Genomic DNA, 20,486 nt, shown 5'->3' with positions numbered 1-20,486 from the left:
CATGACTACAGCCGTTACGCAGCGGCCTGGCGACTAACGGTCGCCAGCAAATGTATTTTGTTGTCTTGATGACTTATGTTTGGTGTGTTGCCGAGAGTATTTCATTTACCGTTTTTTTCCATGTATAATGCGCCCCCATGTATAATACGCACCCTAAAAACGGCATGTCAATGCTGGAAAAAAGCCTGTACCCATGTATAATACGCACCCATTTTTTATTTATTTATTTATTTTTATAATTTTTTATTTTTTAAAGTCCCAATGATCGTCACACACGCGTCTGGGTGTGGTGAAATTTTTCCTCTGCATTTGACCCATCCCCGTGTGATTTTGATCCATCCCCTGGGGGAGAGGGGAGCAGTGAGCAGCAGCGGCGCCGCGCTCCGGAATCCTTTGGTGATCTAACCTCCCAATTCCAACCCTTAATGCTGAGTGCCAAGCAGGGAGGCAATGGGTCCCATTTTTATAGTCTTTGGTATGACCCGGCCGGGTTACTTAAGTCCGTAAACATAAAATTATTTCAGAAAAAAGATCATCTTTGGGAACAACCGGATGTTATTCTGCCGGTCAGTATCACTGCGCATGCAGTCGCAAACTCGATAGCGAAGAAATATGTGAGACTCTCAACGGGATCACCAATATTTGAGTGATGTTCCAGTTATTTATCACAATTATTTATTATTATAATAATAATATATATAATATATATAATAATTATTTATTTATTATTCACAATTGTCATGGTGATCTTTCTGGTGATTTCTTAACTAGGCTGGATGTATTTTTTTTGTTGGCGTTGATTTCTCCGACTGCCCAGAAAGGCACCACCGCGATCAGTTAGGTTAAAATGAAAAGAGAGGAAAGTGACGTTGTAAAGAACCATCCGTGACAAGATTTTCTTCAAAAATTGTTGTACCATGATTTTCTTCACAAAAAAAAGAAAAAAAAATTGTACCCATGTATAATGCGCACCCCAGATTTTAGGACAATAAATTAGTTAAATTTTGCGCATTATACATGGGAAAAAACGGTATGTTTTTTTTAGTATAGCGGAACCGTTACGTGCAGTTAGTTATGTAATATGTGTTGTGTGACGTCAGAAGTTGAGCGTTGACTTACGTGCTGTATTTCTGTCTGTTGCAGAACCACACACACACACACGCACACACACACCCCACACACCCTTCACACGCTTCATACAATAATCACACACACAAGAATCACATTCACACACCCAAAGACTCACCCATGTACACTACACACACCTGCTCTCACATCCTTACGACCGAACGTGTGCCTATACCCTTTTGTCAGTTTGCCTGTATGCCCCAATGAGCCTCAGTGCCTGTTACTTTTTTGCCAATAATTCAGTAAAGCAATCAAAACTGAACCACGTCTTCCCTCCTGTGTTCTGACCGACACCCGGGGGCGAAAAGAGCATAACCATCCGAGCCAACCCCCTATACCAGGCATGTCAAACTCAGTTTGGCTCTGGGGCCGGATCCAGACTTTCTGTTGTTTTTCAGTACTATGCTTTATCATTCAGCCTACATTTGTAGCCTACCCTACATATTATAATCACGGATGACAAGGGATCTTTTCTAAGCACAACACATTTATTCACAAACAATGGAGAAAAAAAATTATTTTCATGTTTGGCATTGAATGTGTTAACAACTGGTTTATTTTAACAGTTGAGTGAATGCAGTTTTACACCTGAACCAACTCACCACACTAAACAAACTCAAGTGGGAGCTATTAAAAAAAATGTTTTGCCTTAATTGTCATACTGCTTTGAAATAATAATAAATAAAAATACAAAATAAAAGTTTTAGCAGTGCATGGGCAATAAGATTAGACTACATCAGCTCAAACTACTAGGCTGGGCCTACTGAAGCTGAGAATATACTGCACAATATTAATTGTCTTTAATATGAAACCAGATTAATCTTATTTTTAATGATCTGTATTCATGAGTGCAAACAAATGTCGTGTCATCACACTTTTTTCTCTCTCTCACTGCACTCCTGCAGTCTACTTGCTGCTGCTGGCTCCTGAAAACTTGGCATCTTTTTGCCTTTACAAGTGCGTCGATATCAGGTGTCAAATCCTGAGTAGCAGCACATTTAACAATGTCATTCAAGTGTTCATTTGTTAACCTTGAGCGCTGCTTTGTTTTATTATTGTTCATCACGGAGAACACCTGTTCACAAAGATAAGTAGTCCCAAACATGGAGAGAACCTTTGCAGCCATGGCTGTTAATTTGGGGTAACCTGGCACAAGATACTGATAAAACGTATCCAATCCCACGGACCCAAATTTATCCTTCATAGCGGAATCGCACTGCAAGTCAATAAGCTCGAGCTGAATGTCAGCTGGCACATCAGAAGGCTTCACTGTAAATGCCGAGCGAAAAAAGCCGAACTTGTTCTCAAGTTCACTGAAAACCTGAAACCTCCGCTCAAACTCTCGCAGCAAATCTGTTATGTTGTCTTTATATTTATCCAAATCGGGACGATCCGGTGCCTTCGGACGTACAGCTGTGAGACATGAGAAGTGCGTGGTGTCACCGCTGGATAGCTGCGTCTCCCACAGTGACAGTTTCATCTTGAACGCACTTATGCTGTCGTAATATTGAGTGACAACTCTGTTACGGCCCTGCAATGTAGTGTTAAGTGTATTCAAGTGTTGCGTAATATCTACCATGAAGGCAAGATCCTGCACCCATTCCTTGCATTGAAGTTCCTTTACTGGGCGTCCCTTCTCCATAAAATGTCCAATTTCGCCTCGTAGCTCAAAGAAGCGCTTGAGTACTGCACCTCTGCTTAACCAGCGCACGTCAGTGTGGTATGGTAGGCCAGCATGAATGTCATGATCACTGAGAAATGAGTCAAACTGACGGTGATTTAGACCGCGAGCTCTGATGAAATTGACAGTTTTCACAACCACGCTCATAACATGGTCCATTTGCAGTGTTTTGCAACATAACGCCTCCTGGTGCAAAATACAGTGAAATGCCCAAAACTCCTGTCCTCCATTTGCGGTCTGTATTTTGTCACGGAATTTTGTGGCAACGCCTGCCTTTCTCCCCACCATTGATGGCGCACCGTCGGTCGCCAGGCTCACAGCACGGGACCAGTCCGCCTCCACCTTGTCCAGCGCTCCAACGAGAGCGCTGAAAATGTCATCTGCTGTTGTGGTGTCATTAATGGGCACCAATTCAAGAAGCTCCTCGGTGATGGTCAAAGTTTCATCAACACCTCTAATGAATATGGCCAGTTGAGCAATATCTGTGACATCGGTGCTCTCATCTATTGCAATTGAAAATGCGATAAATGATTTGATTTTCTCTTTCAATTGGCTGCTCAAGTCACTTGAGAGTTCTGTCACCCGATCTGCGACAGTGTTCCTCGTTAGACTAATATTGGCAAAGGCAGGTCTCTTTTCAGGGCACACGACTTCTGCAGCCTTCAGCATGCATGTTTTTACAAACTCCCCATCAGCAAATGGCTTGGATGCCTGCACCAGCTCGTTGGCAATAATGTAGCTGGCTCTTACAGCCCCATCAGCGATATCGCGGCTGCGCGTAAAAGCAGACTGCTGTTTCTTCAGACCAGCGACCAATTTGTTTATCTCGTCTTTTCTTATTTGTCCTTTCAAGTGGTCATACTTGTCTTTATGATGAGTCTCGTAGTGGCACCGAATATTAAACTCTTTGAACACTGCAACTTGCTGATTACAAACCAAGCACACTGGTTTTGCACTCACTTCCCTGAATAAATAATTCTCAGTCCATTTTTCCTGGAAAACCCTGCACTCCGTGTCCACTTTTCTTTTTTTTGACAGTGCCATTTTGGGAAGGGTGTGTTGACCGATAACTTGTTTAGTAGTAGTTATTTCTAGTTGGACACATCACGTTGCGAATGTTTATTTCCTGGTACTAACTCGTGTCAGTGCCGCATGCTGGACGTGAGCTCTTTTACACATTTACTGCCCTCTAGCGGCCGGAGGGAGCATTTGAGTTGTATTTATTTTAAAGAATCATAATTTTTGATAGAAATGAGCTAGTGACTCGCTTCTTTTTTTGACATACTCAGAAATTTATGACGGGCCGGATTAAATCATCCAACGGGCCGGGTCCGGCCCGCGGGCCGTATGTTTGACATGCCTGCCCTATACAGTCCTCAGGCTCCCCAACAATAGTGGTAGCAGTTTGCATTATTTTATTGCAATGTTTTTTCTTATTCAGATTTGTTTCAAGACTACAGTTACAGTTAGACTTCACTTTGATGGTTAATGCGGTTATTGCAATTTTGTTGTTTTATCACAGTAGATTGGTTTATTTACATTTCAAAAACCAGAAGCCATTCATTTACAAATGTGATTGCGCTTTAGTTTACATATTTAAATGTTCAGATATTAAGATGTGATACCGTTTTTGCATGATTTGAATGAGGCATAATAACATGCTTTTTCTCTCGAATATATTGTTATAGTCATTTGTTTCAGATATCTAATTAAATTTGGTGTTCGAAAAGTCTTTTTTCAAACTTGAGTCTTGAAAAAGAGGGGGTCGTCTTATAATCAGGGTCGTCTCATATTCGGACCAATACGGTATGTATCAGATATCTGCCAATGCAATTGCAGTGTAAATGGACAGATGTTGATCTGTTAGAATTAACCATAGTATCAGAGGCTTAACAGATGAGGAGTGCTGCCAACCAAAGAGTTAAGTTTAAGACCCTAAAGCAGGGGTGGGCAAACTTTTTGATTTGCGGGCCGGGCCGAATTGGATTCTAAATTTTGACTGGGGGGCCGAACAAGGAGCAGATGGATGTGGTGTTTGTGTGAAGTAATATAAACGACATGTAAAGGTCATTGCATAAAAGGTTTTGGCCTTTAGTAGGTAGTAAAGCATGGATATTCAAAAAAAGCTTTATGAAAACAATTGCATTCATTAACAGCATTAAAAAAATATTTCACCAAAAAACTACTCTCAGTGATTCTCATTAAATACGACACTGTTATTATGAATAACAGTTTCCATCACTTCAGCGCCTGCAGGTCAGATTTATGAAAGATGTTTATCTTATGAGGCGAAATCACATCAAACGGCAAACATCCTGACCAAATACATCATCTTTAAGAATCAGTGAAAGAATACATCTAAATAAAGTAATGAAGAAATCAAAACGGCAACACGGTGACTGATAGCTGAAAATCAGAGCAGAGCTTTAACTCACAAACACCTGGTGACAGAGGTGAGGAAACAGGAAACACTTCCTTAAAGTTGGCCTTAAAAACTTTAAAAGTTAAGATTAGTCGAAAACAGGTGGTGCATCAAAAACTTGCCTCTGTACTTGACTTTTGATCCGCAGTTTGTCGGCGAAAAAAGTTTTGCTGAGTCTTCAAAGTAGCTGTCAACCTCTCCGCTGTAGCTGCCCGTTCATGTGTTGACTGCTAGCGTAGTTAGTATTCCTTTGTAGCAAAGTGACGGCTAATATTGTACTCCTTGAATACTGCAACCGTTTCTTGGCATATCAGACAAACTGGCATTGATCGGAGTTCAGCAAAAAAATATTTTGTCGTCCATTCTTTTTTAAACACTTGGCACTCAGAGTCCACCTTTCTTTTCCTTGGGCCACTCATTTTAATGGAAAGATTTCAGGGGAAGGTTTGTGGGTGGCTTTAGCGTAAAACTGTATCTGAAAGCTCAGCGCGCAAATTACGAGAATACTATCGTCACAGCCCACACTCAAAATTCGGCACTGATAGAAATTGAGCGCGGAGTGCGCCGGGTCCATACTACTGAGTACATACAAGCACTTGTGAGCGTGCACTGAGCTTTTTGACACGGCTTCCGGGAGTAAATGCACGGGCGGGCGGTTCCCCATCTACTGGGGAAACAGTCATTGCAGGAAAAATGACCCAAAAAAATGTTTAATAATACAATTAATCAGGTTTGGCGGGCCGGATTACACGGACCCGTGGGCCGGATGTGGCCCGCGGGCCGTAGTTTGCCCATGTCTGCCCTAAAGTCTAGGATGTGAGTCTACTCTAGGGCCTAGACTTGCACTGTTCACACCCTTGTCACTTTGGTGTTGACATTGTAACATATGCATGCAATTATCTCAGCTGTGTGCAAGTACATATTCACAAGTAGCTTGGTTTATTTACAATGCATGATTTGAATGAGGCAAAATAACATGCTTTTTCTCTCGAATAAATTGTTATAATCATTTGTTTCAGATGTAATCATTTTCTGTATAAAAATTTAATTTGGTGTTCAAAAAGTCTTTTTTTGAAACTTGAGTCTTGAAAAACAGGGGGTCATCTTATAATCAGGGTCGTTTTATATTCGGGCCAATACGGTATTTAGTTGTCAATGGTGGCGGAGGTATACGTACAGTCCTCTTATTGGGTTACCGCCCCAGTCTACGTAAAATTTAATGTCCTCTGATTGGTTCATCAGGTCTACATATTCTTCTTCTTCTCATCCGTTCAGTCGTGTCCGACCCTTGGATACGCCTGTTGTCCACGGCTTCTTTCAGTTGCTCGATGCTCATTCTTTCTTGATGGTGTCTAGCCAATGGGTTTTCGGTCTTCCTTGCTTCCTTTTGCCACTAACTATTCCCAGTATCATCTCCTTTTCCAAAGAATTGGCCCTCATCACGTGCCCAAAATACGTAAGCCTCTGCCTCGTGATCTTGCCCTCCAGGGAGATATCTGTGCTGATGCACTCCAGAACAGCTTTGTTGCTGACCCTAGCTGTCTACGCAATCCGTAGAAGTCTTCTCCAACACCATATGTTGCAATTGGGAACACGATGGTGTTCGGCACTGTGCATACAGCGACATTCGAACGAAGTCTGACTTTGGATTCTTGCAAGATCATATTTATTGAGAACAAGCAGGGTGGGGGTGACAGGTTTGGTGAAACCCCCGGCGTCTGGTGAGATCAGAGCAGGGGGTATTTTACGATCTAATGTAAACAAAAACTAGTGGAGCATTTTAGATGACTAACTAAGCAAGAATGTTTCCACACCATTTGGAAAGTTTCACCAACTGAATGGTTAAACTTCCCAGAGTCAAGGAAACCTGAAAGTTAATAATTCTAGTCTACATTCCAACAAAATCATACGATCAAGATAATTTGTCAACCCTAACACTTTCATACTGCCATACTTGGTTCATGGTTACCATGGCCGTACGCCCCAGCGTTAATCGACGCTTGATCTCTGCTGTCGAGCCTCCATTGCGATTGATAAGTGACCCAAGGAGTACAAAGCTATTAACCACTTCTGTTTCCTCATTATTGATCATTATGTGAACTGTCTTGTTAGCAGTGGTCATGATCTTAGTTTTCTTGATGTTCAGGTGGAGTCCCATCTTGCTGCTCTCTTCTTTCAGCTTCAGGATTAATTTCTTCAGGTCTCTCTCATTCTCTGCCAGCAGCGTTGTATCATCTACATACCTTAAATTGCTGATGGTACTTCTGCCTATCTTCACCCTGATATTCTTTTCTTCTAAATCCAGTTTCCTCATGATTACTTCTGAATAGAGGTTGAAAAGAAAAGGAGAGAGAGTATTACATATTACATATTACGGTCCTGTGTGGCGGTAGCCACACAACATTTACATAAATCAATGTGTTGTTTTTAACACTCGTCCAAAATTGCTGCATCGTTTCTTTTCTATTAAGAGATGACCACTCAGTCTCCGCATTTATTCGAAAGAGTTTGATAAATAAAGGCATTAAAAACATGTCAGTCAAAATCCTATCTCACCGTCGCCTATTTTCCAATAGTGTTAACTTAACATGCTTCACTTTACTTCTCTTACACACAGGCATCCTAGAGAAGTTTCTTTGCTACAACATATCTGTGTATCCCATATATTCTGGATGGACAGGAAAACCAGCAAGAGTAGAAGCTTTTCTCGAGGAACGAGGTAAGACTGCATAATCACCTTTTCTTAAATGTTAATTGACAATTCCACCAGGTAGTACATGTCAGTACAGTTCAGATTTGTTTTTTGTTTTTTTATTAACTTTGTTTATTGGAGTTCACAAATGTCATCAAACAACAGATATAAGTCTTGCCTCCAAACATTTCAAACCCAAAATTCGAACCCATTCATGCAAGGACGCTCATGAATGCATTCGATCAAAACGCAACACAGTTAAAACAGTAAACTAAAATAATAATAATGTTAAAAAATAAAATAAAAGGATAGGGGTTGAGAAATAAAAATAAAATAGGGATTGGGGGCTCAGTCAACGCAATCAGGTAGAGACGCTAAAGCCTGTACAGTCAAACCCCTACATAAAAATTTAATTCGTTCCAGGACTTACTTTGTATGTTAAATATTTCCATAAGAAATATACAATACACATTTTTTTTTATTTCCATAAGAATACAGTATACCGTATTTTTCGCACTATAAGGCGCACTGGATTATAAGGCGCACCCTTATTATTTTTTTATTTTAGAAATTATTTCATATATAGGGCACACCGGATTAAAAGGCGCATAAAATAGAAGCTATACTGCAACAAACTGAGGTTGACTAGGGTTGCGGTATGCAGAAATGGGGACTCGAGTCACTGTGACTTGGACTCGAGTCGACTCGAGTCGCTGTTTTGATGACTTGTGACTTGACAAAAAATGAAAAAACTTGTGACTCGACTTGGAAGTTAAAGACTCGGGACTTGACTTGAGACACGATGACTTGAATGACTTCAGTGTTATTTAGTTTATGTTTTCAGTTTGAATATAAAATTAATAATACATTTAAAAAAATAATATCAATACACGGTAGGAGCGCAGGCTGAGAATGGCGTTGTCATGATTGGATCACTACCCTGTCAATCAATCAGTCGTGCCCTCTCTACCTACCGAACGTGTTTATTGGAGAATCACGCCCCTTTATATCAGACATGCGCAAACATGTCAGCGGGAGCGGTACCGCGAGTCATCACCTTCGGCTATCGCAATTACTTTTATGACGGCAAAAGACGGACAGCACAGTGCGAGATATGCAACAAAAACATTTCGGACAGCCAGACGACAAACTTCAAACTTTGTCCGTCATTTGAAGAGCCATTCTGCCAAGTAAGTGCTTTTCATTTATCTAAATAGGTGTGTATATATAGCTTTAATGCAATGAATATGATGATGAAACTGAATTAAGTAAATATTGCAAGAATAAGGTGACTTGACTTGGACTTGACTTGACCTATTTAAGGACTTGACTTGGACTTGACTTGACCTATTTAAGGACTTGACTTGACTTGCCCAACTTGAGACTTGAAGGTTAAGACTTGAGACTTGCACATGTGTGACTTGGTCCCATCTCTGGTATGCATCCACTAGCCAATAACCAATGAGCCCTCTGTGAACAATCGCGTTTCTCAAACTATCTCCTATAAAATGATAGGAACTGACTAAAGTTCGATCTAACACATTGGTACTGCTTACTTATGTTTCCCTTCCATATCGATCCGTAAATTTACTCGAAACATTAACGGAGCAGCCTATTCTGAATTGAAATAGCCTCGTGCATATAGTAGCTATCATTATAGCATTAGCCACCCGCAAACTCCCATGAGCCTCAGCTCGCAGACTCCCATGAGCCTCAGCAAAGTGTCGTGGCAGACCCCTGTAAACGTTTCTCAAACTCTCTCCCATAAAGTGATCGGAACCGACTAAAGACTGATTTAACACATTGGTGCTGCTTATTTGTGTTCCCGTTGGATATTTATCCGTAAATGTACTCGAAAACATTAACGTAACAGCCTATTTTGAAATGAAATAGCCTCGCGGGTACAACAGCTATTCAGTGACGCCCCCTGACCACGGTTGCCGTAATGCTGGGAAGCGATGCGACCTTGTAATTTACTAGTCGTACTAAAACGTACTGAAACATTTTGGCAGAGCGCTGTTTACAACCAGTATGGATCAACAAATTCATCAATTGATCCATATATAAGGCACTCTGCATTATAAGGCGCACTGTGGTTTTTTGACTAAATTTTAAGTTTTTAAGTGCGCCTAATAGTGCGGAAAATACCGTAGTTCGTTTAATTCGTTTCACAGCCAAAACACCAACGATAACTCCTTAAAGCATACATATCATGTTAATAAATTCTTCTGTTTTACGTTTTACTCATTCAGTTGCGGTCTATATAAAGTGTAACAGCGATGCTTTTGTCTGAATTCCCCGTTTTGATAGCATCACAGGTCGCTCTTTTATCTCAGAGCAAGCCATTCTTTAAATGCAAATGAGATACTTCACACCCCACTCCCTCCAGGCCACAAGACGTGCACCTCCCTTTCCGGTCGGACATATTTGTAGTTTTTTTAGCCGATGTAGAGTTTACTTTTGCCGCAAACTTTTTGATTGAGTAAAAATATAATGGCAGAAGACTTGTCCATACAACTATACAAAACACGTAACAAAATAAATCCCCACACAATATTTATGAACACGTCTTGTAAACAAGCACTGCAGTCAAGTTAACCAGTGAGCTAATGCTAGCGTTAGCAAGAAGCTAACAAATGCATTTAACACATTATTGTGTTCCCCGAGAATAATACAGCACCTTCGATGCAATTCATCTGCTATAACTATCGTATTTTCCGCACCATAAGGCACACTTCAAGGCCTTTAATTTTCTCAAAAAATGAAGGTACGCCTTTTAATAAGGTGCACCTTTTGTGTGGACTGAATTCCAAAATCTGCAAAGTTGCTTTGTGTGGCTTCTGCCACACAGGGGTGTAATATACAGGCGTAATATGTATACCCGATGAACCAATCAAAGGACATTACATTTTACGTACCTTATTTTCCGGACTAGAAGTCACTCCAGAGTACAAGTCGTACCAGCCATAAAATGTGTAATAAAGAAGGAAAAGACATATATAAGTCTCACTGGAGTATAAGTCGCATTTTTGGGGGAAATTTATTTGATCATATCCAACACCAAGAACAGACATGTCATCTTGAAAGGCAATTTAAAATAAAAATACAATAGAGGCAAAAACAGGCTGAATAATTGTACGGTGTGCTAACGTTACATGACACAAACAACGAACTGAGAACGTGTCTGACGTAACATATTAAGAGTTATTCAGATATCTATAGCATAAATAACATGCTAACAAGTTTACCAAACAATCCGTGTCACTCCGAATCACGAAATCCAATGAAATCATCCTCTGTGTCACTTTTGAACAACTCCGCTAACTCCGGGGGTAGAAGATGCAGTGCTTCCTCTCCTATGTGGCTTACGTCAGACTCATCGTCAGTTGCAGTTCCAATTATTCCACGGTTTAGTGTGAAAATAACATGTGAAATTATATAAAAGTGTTAATAATTTCACACATAAGTCACTCCTGAGTATAAGTCGCACCCCCGGCCAAACTATCAAATAAACTGCAATTTATAGTCCGGAAAATACAGTACATACATTCCGTAACTTACTGTAACTTACAGTATGTGAACTTCAAACTAACTTACCTTATATTTATTTTATTTATGTATATATATCCATCCGTCCATCCATTCGGTCCCTGTATCATCAATGCCAGAGTTTGGTCCGCATTTCCGGCAGTAAATCGGATTTGTTTTCAGTGAGGGTTGGACCCCGCCAAGGCTGCACATAAACACATAAACGAGGAACTGAGAATGTGCCTGACATAACATATTCAGAGTTATTCAAATAACTATAACATAAATGACAAGTTTATCGAACCATCTGTGTCACTCCAAACCACCCAAATCTTCATCCTCTGGCATCACTTGTAAACAACTCCGATGACTCCAGAAGTATATGCGGCGCTGAGGTCAGACTCCTCGTCAGTTGCAGTTCCAATTATTCCACAGGCCTAGAGCGGCCTCATGCGGTTTAGTGTGAAAATAACACGTGAAGTGATGTACTTGTACTAGTAAGTAAGTAATGTATTTGATCAAGTAATAATGTGTTAGTAATTTCACATAATTTCTCCTGAGCATAGTAAATCACGCCCCCGGCCAAACTATGAAAAAAAACAATGCGATTTATAATCCAGAAAATATAGTATGCTCTTTTTCCATAAATATGATTAATATTAGCATGTTGATGGTCTTTTTTTCTTTTCCAGCTCCTTTGGTAGGCCCCTCTGTTCGACTGAATGGTAAACCAGGACGAAATGAAGCAGAGCTTGTCTGGAATGAAATTCCTCAAAATCAACGACAAGGCTTCATCACAAACTACACAATTTTCTATTCAAGTGGAACTGAATTCTGTATGTATTTGTGGTAGCTTCCTGAATTAGACTAATTAGTTTTGCACATCTCTTTGTAATTTTCTCCCTTAAATGTATTGGAACAAATCTTTATTTTTGCTTGAAATCTTTCGGTTGCAAGTCAAGAAAGTAATATGAGACAAGAGCAAGGCTCGAAAATAGCAGATTCACATCACAGTTCAAGAGTCAACATTTGCATTTTGCGCCACAAGCACACTGAAATGTAAAACTGGGAATGGCCCACAAGCGTCATCTTGTGACGCTTCTGAGGAAGGTTACAAGAAGTAGCTGAAACATGTACAGTAGGTAAAAACCTTTCCCTGTCTGCCTAAAAAAATAGTTTAAAATAGCACTCATTCCACCAGACGACGCCAGTCATACTTTAATTGCTTTGACCCATAAATAGAGCAAATTCAAGATTTTCTGTGAATTACAGAGGCCGAGAAACTATTCACTATTTATAAGTTGTGTATCATATTCAGTTGTAAATACTTATAAATCTCGCTTTTGTTTCATAATCTTCTTTTGATGGCAAACCGACATTTTTAATCATCTAATTCTTCAGTAGGGGAGTGTACACGTACTTTTCTTGTATTAAAAACTGTCCACAAATCTGTTTTCCCTCATTAGCAACAATCACTGTTCCTGCTAACGTAACCTCATGTGTGCTGACTTCACTGTCAGCTAACACCAAGTATGATGCCTGGATCAGGGCAACCACCAATGGAGGCTCAACAAATGGCACAAACCACTCTTTTACCACCCAGAGATACGGTGAGTGGGATCACCTGTTGCACAAACATTCTTAAGGCACTTCAGCTTGTTAATTTGTATGTTTCAAATACATCAGTAATACTTACGTAGCCACTGTTTCAGAGCAGCAATATGAATATGGAATCTTCTATTTTGATAAATACTTACAGTGCCTTGCGAAAGTATTCGGCCCCCTTGAACCTTTCAACATTTCGCCACATTTCAGGCTTCAAACATAAAGATATAAAATTTTAATTTTTTGTCAAGAATAAACAACAAGTGGGACACAATCGTGAAGTGGAACGAAATTTGTTTGATAATTTAAACTTTTTTAACAAATAAAAAACTGAAAAGTGGGGCGTGCAATATTATTCGGCCCCTTTACTTTCAGTGCAGCAAACTCACTCCAGAAGTTCAGTGAGGATCTTTGAATGATCCAATGCTGTCCTAAATGACTGATGATGATAAATAGAATGCACCTGTGTGTAGTCAAGTCTCCGTATAAATGCACCTGCTCTTTGATAGTCTCAGGGTTCTGTTTAAAGCGCAGAGAGAACCATGAAGACAAAGGAACACACCAGGCAGGTCCGAGATACTGTTGTGGAGAAGTTTAAAGCCGGATTTGGATACAAAAAGATTTCCCAAGCTTTAAACATCTCAAGGAGCACTGTGCAAGCAATTATATTGAAATGGAAGGAGTATCAGACCACTGCAAATCTACCAAGACCCGGCCGTCCCTCCAAACTTTCATCTCAAACAAGGAGAAGACTGATCAGAGATGCAGCCAAGAGACCCATGATCACGCTGGATGAACTGCAGATAACTACAGCTGAGGTGGGAGAGTCTGTCCATAGGACAACAATCAGTCGTGCACTGCACAAATCTGGCCTTTATGGAAGAGTGGCAAGAAGAAAGCCATTTCTCAAAGATATCCATAAAAAGTCTCGTTTAAAGTTTGCCACAAGCCACCTGGGAGACACACCAAACATGTGGAAGAAGGTGCTCTGGTCAGATGAAACCAAAATCGAACTTTTTGGCCACAATGCAAAACGATATGTTTGGCGTAAAAGCTACACAGCTCATCACCCTGAACACACCATCCCCACTGTCAAACATGGTGGTGGCAGCATCATGGTTTGGGCCTGCTTTTCTTCAGCAGGGACAGGGAAGATGGCTAAAATTGATGGGAAGATGGATGGAGCCAAATACAGGACCATTCTGGAAGAAAACCTGTTGGAGTCTGCAAAAGACCTGAGACTGGGACGGAGATTTATCTTCCAACAGGACAATGATCCAAAACATAAAGCCAAATCTACAATGGAATGATTCACAAATTAAGATTAAAGATTAAAGTCCCAATGATCGTCACACACACACCTGGGTGTGGTGAAATTTGTCCTCTGCATTTAACCCATCCCCGTGTGATTTTAATCCATCCCCTGGGGGAGAGGGGAGCAGTGAGCAGCAGCGGTGCCGCGCTCGGGAATCAGTTGGTGATCTAACCCCCCAATTCCAACCCTTAATGCTGAGTGCCAAGCAGGTAGGCAATGGGTCCCATTTTTATAGTCTTTGGTATGACCCGGCCGGGGTTTGAACCCACAACCTTCCAGTCTCAGGGCGGACACTCTACCACTAGGCCACTGAGCTGGTTAATAGACGTATCCAGGTGTTAGAATGGCCAAGTCAAAGTCCAGACCTGAATCCAATCGAGAATCTGTGGAAAGAGCTGAAGACTGCTGTTCACAAACGCTCTCCATCCAACCTCACTGAGCTCGAGCTGTTTTGCAAGGAAGAATGGGCAAGAATTCCAGTCTCTCGATGTACAAAACTGATAGAGACATACCCCAAGCGACTTGCAGCTGTAATTGCAGCAAAAGGTGGCGCTACAAAGTATTAGCGCAAGGGGACCGAATAATATTGCACGCCCCACTTTTCAGTTTTTTATTTGTTAAAAAAGTTTAAATTATCCAATAAATGTTGTTCCACTTCACGATTGTGTCCCACTTGTTGTTGATTCTTGACAAAAAATTAAACTTTTATATCTTTGTTTGAAGCCTGAAATGTTGAAAGGTTCAAGGGGGCCGAATACTTTCGCAAGGCACTGTAAGTAAGTATTTATCAAAATAGAAGATTCCATATTCATATTGCTGCTCTAAAACAGTGGCTACGTTTACATGGACACATTTATTTGGATTGAAAGCCTGATGAGAATAAAAATGCTTTATGTGCACACCACATTCAGAATACTTAGCCCCAGTCAAACCCATTCCAATCAAGATTTTATTTTGATGTCGATTGATAATCCGAACAGCACGCGTGAAAACACTTTCTCCGAGATGTCTGAAAAAAGCGTCTTCACTTTGCATGTCTGTGACGTCTGTATATGCGTTTCTGTTAGTCCCAAGAGCTAGTAGAAACGAAAGAGCGAAATGTATGGCGGGTGCAAGAATTGTCCTCCTGAAGGTTACATTGCAGCTCCATTAAGAAGTGTTAACTTGACTTAATAGCGCAAATGGGGAAAAATATTAACCTTTAAAATAGAAATGAAAAGTAATGTTTTGTTGACATGGAAGTTGCAACGGCTTCGTCTTCTACTTTTTCTGGTATATTTGGTCAATCTCCGCATGTCAAAATGCTTTTTTCCGCTTGAGAGTGTGAAGCATAAACATGCAAATCCTATTCGTATCAATATTTTCTGTGTCCATGAAAACAATGGATCCGATCATAATTTTAACCCGAAATCTGATCAGATTAAAGAAATTTTGTCTATCTAAACGTAGCCACTAATTTCCAAGCAAAGTGCCATGGCGAGATCATGAAGGTTGCTGCAGCAAATTATCCAATTTCATTCATGTAATCTGTCCAAAAATTTGTGCTGATTATAAAAATGTGAAATCTAACCAATCAGATTAATTGTACTAGTCATAAGTGACAGACAATACGCTTTACAACAACACTGGAACTTTTAACTTTACATATATCACTCCGCCTCACAGGTGCTCTATTAGTTAAGGCTGTTAATTTGGCCGAGATCAACATTCAGTGGTTACCTAATAACACTGTGGGTTGTTAAAATGATTTGGCTGAAATGACAAAGAATGAATTGCAACCACTGATTGTACCTCCAATTGCAGCTCCGTCTTAACGTGCTATTCTGAAAGGATTTTGCACGAATGACACACTAATGAACTGAGGGCGGCTCGGTGTCGGGTTAGCGCACTGGTTAGCGCGTCCGACTCACAGCTAGGAGGGTACGGACGTGTTTGATTCCACCTCCGGCCCTCCCTGTGTGGAGTTTGCATGTTCTCCCCGTGCCTGTGTGGGTTTTCTCCGGGCACTCCAGCTTCCTCCCACATCCCGAATACATGCTTGGTAGGCCGATTGAGCACTCCAAACTGCCCTTAGGTGCGAGTGCGAGTGCGAATGGTTGTTCGTCTCTGTGTGCCCTGCGATTGGCTGACAACCGGTCCAGGGTGTCCCCCGCCTACTGCCCGATGACTGCTGGGATAGGCCCGCGACCCCCGTGGAGACAAGCGGTATAGATGGATGGACCCACCACTGATTTTCCCCCTCGTTGTAATAAGTAGAAATGCTGGCTTTGCACCTGGCAGAACACTGGCAATTCGGATGAGAAAGATTACATTTTCAGAACGCATACGAGAGATTACATTTTCAGAACGCAAGCTTTTGCCATAGGTTTGAACAGGACAGTTAGGAAACTGTTATCTGTCGTCACCAAAATTCGCATACGCATCTCTACTCATGCTCACATAAGTCTCGGAAAATATGACATTGGCAGCTATGATAGGTCTTTATGTAAAAATGTCAGAACATTGAAAACATTGATTTTTTGTGTGTTTTTTTTAATATATTTTAAATGTACATGGCATATTTAATTTACATTATAGGAATAGCTATAATTTAGATTGTTGATTCTGTTTTAGAATTGTCCTGAAATTGTGTTTGTTTCCCACAGCACCAGGGGAGATTGAGATGATTGTGGTTGGAGTTAGTCTTGGCTTTCTCTTTGTGGTTCTCTTAACCATGTTGCTGTGTATCTACAAAAAAGATGTGTAAGTAAAGAATTGTTTGCATGTTTTGGAGGCGATAGGAAAGACATTTTTATCAAATCTTCTCTTAAGACACTACTGTTGAGGCGATGAAGTATGTGAAATTTAACTCATTTAGTTGAGTATTTATTTGATGGATGTTTTTGATTATGATTATTAAATATTTAGTTGACAATCTCTTCTTTTGTTGTGATATACCAACATTTTCAGTCTACACGATAAATAAACAATGGGAGTGTATGCACCGCACCATGGTGGGCTGTTGATAAAAAATGTCAGCTGTGACTCGCCACTAAGTGCAGCTTTGTGTCTCTTTTATAAATGCAGCTAATTTATAGTCATCTATTTCTTTGCACAGGATAAGGAAGAATCTATGGCCTTGGATCCCAAACCCCAGAAAGAGCACCATTGGAGACTGGTCCCCTGATTATCCTTTAAAAGTAAGGACTGTAATTGAAATAATCAAGATAGTCAGTGTCTTTTGCCATTATAAAAACTTAAACTCTGCAGGCATTGTTTTAAGTAAAATTGTTTTAAATAACATGTAACATTTGGTCATGACAGTCGTACAAGAATACGAAATATAAGATGTTCTCACAATAAACTATACAATTTCAAATTTGAATGGAGAACGGGGGCATGTGTCCCGCACATTAAAATATTAATTACTTGTCATAAGTAAATATGAAAGTTAACATACGACATTAATGTTGGATGTACCAAGGCAGCTGACAACCTATCATTAAATTGGCTTATTACTTCCTTTGGTCATGTGAAATGTACATTCATCACTGATTTTTGTTTGTTTCGTTATTACAAATGTTTATATGTACTATATATGTTTTATTATTATACAGTATGGTGCAGTAAAGTTACTCAATTGCATATCTGCAGTAAAGTAAACATCATTCACCAGGTCCGGTCCTCAAGGGCTTGGTGACCCCTGTTATAGAGGGATGACGTAAACAGCTGTTGGTGCTCTTTTAATCGCATTAGCAAACAAATGGTAACAAAATAGTCATTACACATTTTTAGTATATCTGATGGTAGTCTCAACTTGTAATGTCACTGTGCACCACAAAAGCTAATGCTATTTTCTACAGAAAATAGTACAATCTTACACTGTATATTCACTTCCACATCACTCAACAGTCCAAACATGCCTTTTAAAGGCATACCACACATTCAGTCATCAGCTATTTTTGGAATGTGTGGATGGCGACCCTAAAAATATTACCTGTACCTCACGTTGTTGGTGAAGTGTACGCATGAAACATATTTATATAAATAATACCATAGCTACTTCCACTACATTGTAAATTTTGTCTGTTACCTGGAACGTAATGTGCATTACACATTTCACAAAATGTTGTACTAGTGCTCTTTTAAGATTGTCTCTTTATGTTGCTTCGCAGCCGGAGACACCAAAGGAAAACTCTCTGTCTGGCATCAGTGTGCTTGATGTGGATGTAAGTGATGGAAAATCTGTGTCTGAGGAAGACAAAACAAGCCTGGCTCTCAAGAAGGACAAATATCTGTCTGAGGAACACAGCAGTGGTATCGGAGGCTCCTCTTGCATGTCCTCACCTCGTCAGAGTGTGTCTGACAGCGACGAGGGTGCTGACATTGCTGACACCACTGCCAGCACTGTTCAGTACTCTTCAGTGGTAGCCTCTAATGGTTACAAAGGCCAGACCCCGAGTGCTCAACCTCAGCAGCTCATTTTTTCCCGTTCAGAGTCCACACAACCACTCCTGGACTCTGAGGAGAACCCAGACCTTTTAGTGCAGGAAGGCAACAAAGCTTCCCAACCGTTCTCACGACTGCCTTGCTTCACACACAGTGAATGGAACCAAGACAATGGCACCTTTCCTGAGTCAAACCACGTGGAGGAGGAGCCACACCAAGTGCTGTTGCCGCTGGACACGTGTACCTCGGGAAAAGACAATCAGCAGAAAACACTTACAGGTGGCCAATCTCTCTCCAGCTATATGCCACAGCTTGGTGGCTATAGGCCACAGTAAGAACACGTGCAGGAGATTGACAATAGATCTGCCTGTGTTAATGTTGCATGGTCATTTCAAGTTTTTGGTGATTGCAAAAGACTAGTTCTGTTCTGTGTTCGCTCTCAACTAACCAGAACTAACCTTTTCAAGAATAATAGTGATGTATCGAGTATATTCCAGTTGAAAACCCTTTGATTATACTGTTGAATTGAGAACAGCAATATGTCGGAATGATCACTGGAAGCCATGCCCAAATGCCTATACAAATCCCTCAATATCAAAGTTTGTCTGGTAGTAAAGATGTATGCATGGTTGCCATGTTGCTATGTGTATTTTATACAGTGGAACCTCAATTCAATGGACTAAGTAGTGGAAGGGGTTGTCTGTTAGAGCCAATTGTTCATTACACCTAAGTAATTTTTTTTCTCGTCCTAAAAAACCACACAATGCAGTACAAAATAATTTTTTACTGTTTTTGTAGCTTAAAAATTCCCAGTACAACATTATAGTAAATACTATAAATATATATATAAAAAAAACTTCAAACTGTTTAAAAAGTATTCAAGTTGATCCAAACTTTCCTTATTGATGCTTGGGGAAGGATAATGGTGGGTGGTCACAGTCAAGAGCCACAATGTTACTTTATCACCTCCCTTACAATTGCATTTAATTAAATGCCATTGATAAGGTCGTTACAAATAAAATCAATGTATTATACCCCGTCCCCCCAAAAAGCATGTTCAATAGACATTTGCACGACGAGCACAAAAAAATCATTGAGCATGTACATATTACACGTTCCTTATGAGGTGTGCTTTCAGTGATGCAAATCTAATCTCCATGCTCTGTGTTTCCATTGAAGAAAGTATGGCACGGTTAAGAACTCAACAAGAACGCTTAATCTGCACAAAACATGTTAGGACAAGCAATTTAAAATCGCTTTTTTTTTTTTTTAAATAAAAGTACCGGTATTAGTGATCCCGACGCCAGTATTTACTTGGTATTGATCGATACCAAAATCTCAGGTATCGCGCAGCTTTTGCTTTTGTTGAGAAAATTGTCACGGCCAACATGGCCGCCACATGCTTTGGTCAACTACAAGTCTTTTTATCTCTGACAAAGCAGCTCTCGTGGGAAACGTGTGACGAGTTTGTCTGTTGATCCCTATATCAGCGCTGTTTACCATATTTTCCAGACTATAAACCGCTACTTTCTGCGCAAGCTTTGAACCCTATGGTTTATAGTCCAATGCAGATTACCTATGGATTTTTCATGATTTTTATGATGTTGTATGATTTGTGCATATTTGCTTATATATGGAAATTAAACATTAAAACACCCGCAGCTTACAGTCCAGTGGGGCTTATATA

General features: G+C 40.3%; 1 protein-coding gene across 2 annotated transcripts in view; it reads left to right on the top strand.

The window, feature by feature from the left end:
• The window catches only part of il6st (interleukin 6 signal transducer), a 30,493-nt gene extending 10,433 nt beyond the window's left edge, over nucleotides 1-20,060 (top strand). For both annotated transcript variants that reach the window (XM_037265804.1, XM_037265803.1), the window contains 6 exons: nucleotides 7,849-7,950; nucleotides 12,144-12,287; nucleotides 12,918-13,061; nucleotides 17,017-17,113; nucleotides 17,469-17,550; nucleotides 18,526-20,060. In XM_037265804.1, coding sequence (XP_037121699.1) covers nucleotides 7,849-7,950; nucleotides 12,144-12,287; nucleotides 12,918-13,061; nucleotides 17,017-17,113; nucleotides 17,469-17,550; nucleotides 18,526-19,134 — 1,178 coding nt within the window. In that variant the 3' untranslated portion in view covers nucleotides 19,135-20,060. The remainder of the gene's footprint in view (nucleotides 1-7,848; nucleotides 7,951-12,143; nucleotides 12,288-12,917; nucleotides 13,062-17,016; nucleotides 17,114-17,468; nucleotides 17,551-18,525) is intronic.
• The last annotated feature ends 426 nt before the right edge of the window (nucleotides 20,061-20,486 follow it).

Source organism: Syngnathus acus, chromosome 12, assembly GCF_901709675.1.
Source record: "Syngnathus acus chromosome 12, fSynAcu1.2, whole genome shotgun sequence".
In the NCBI taxonomy this organism is placed as follows: Eukaryota; Metazoa; Chordata; class Actinopteri; order Syngnathiformes; family Syngnathidae; genus Syngnathus; species Syngnathus acus.
The sequence above is the reverse complement of the archived record's forward strand: the minus strand, read 5'-3'. Positions and strand labels throughout refer to the sequence as shown.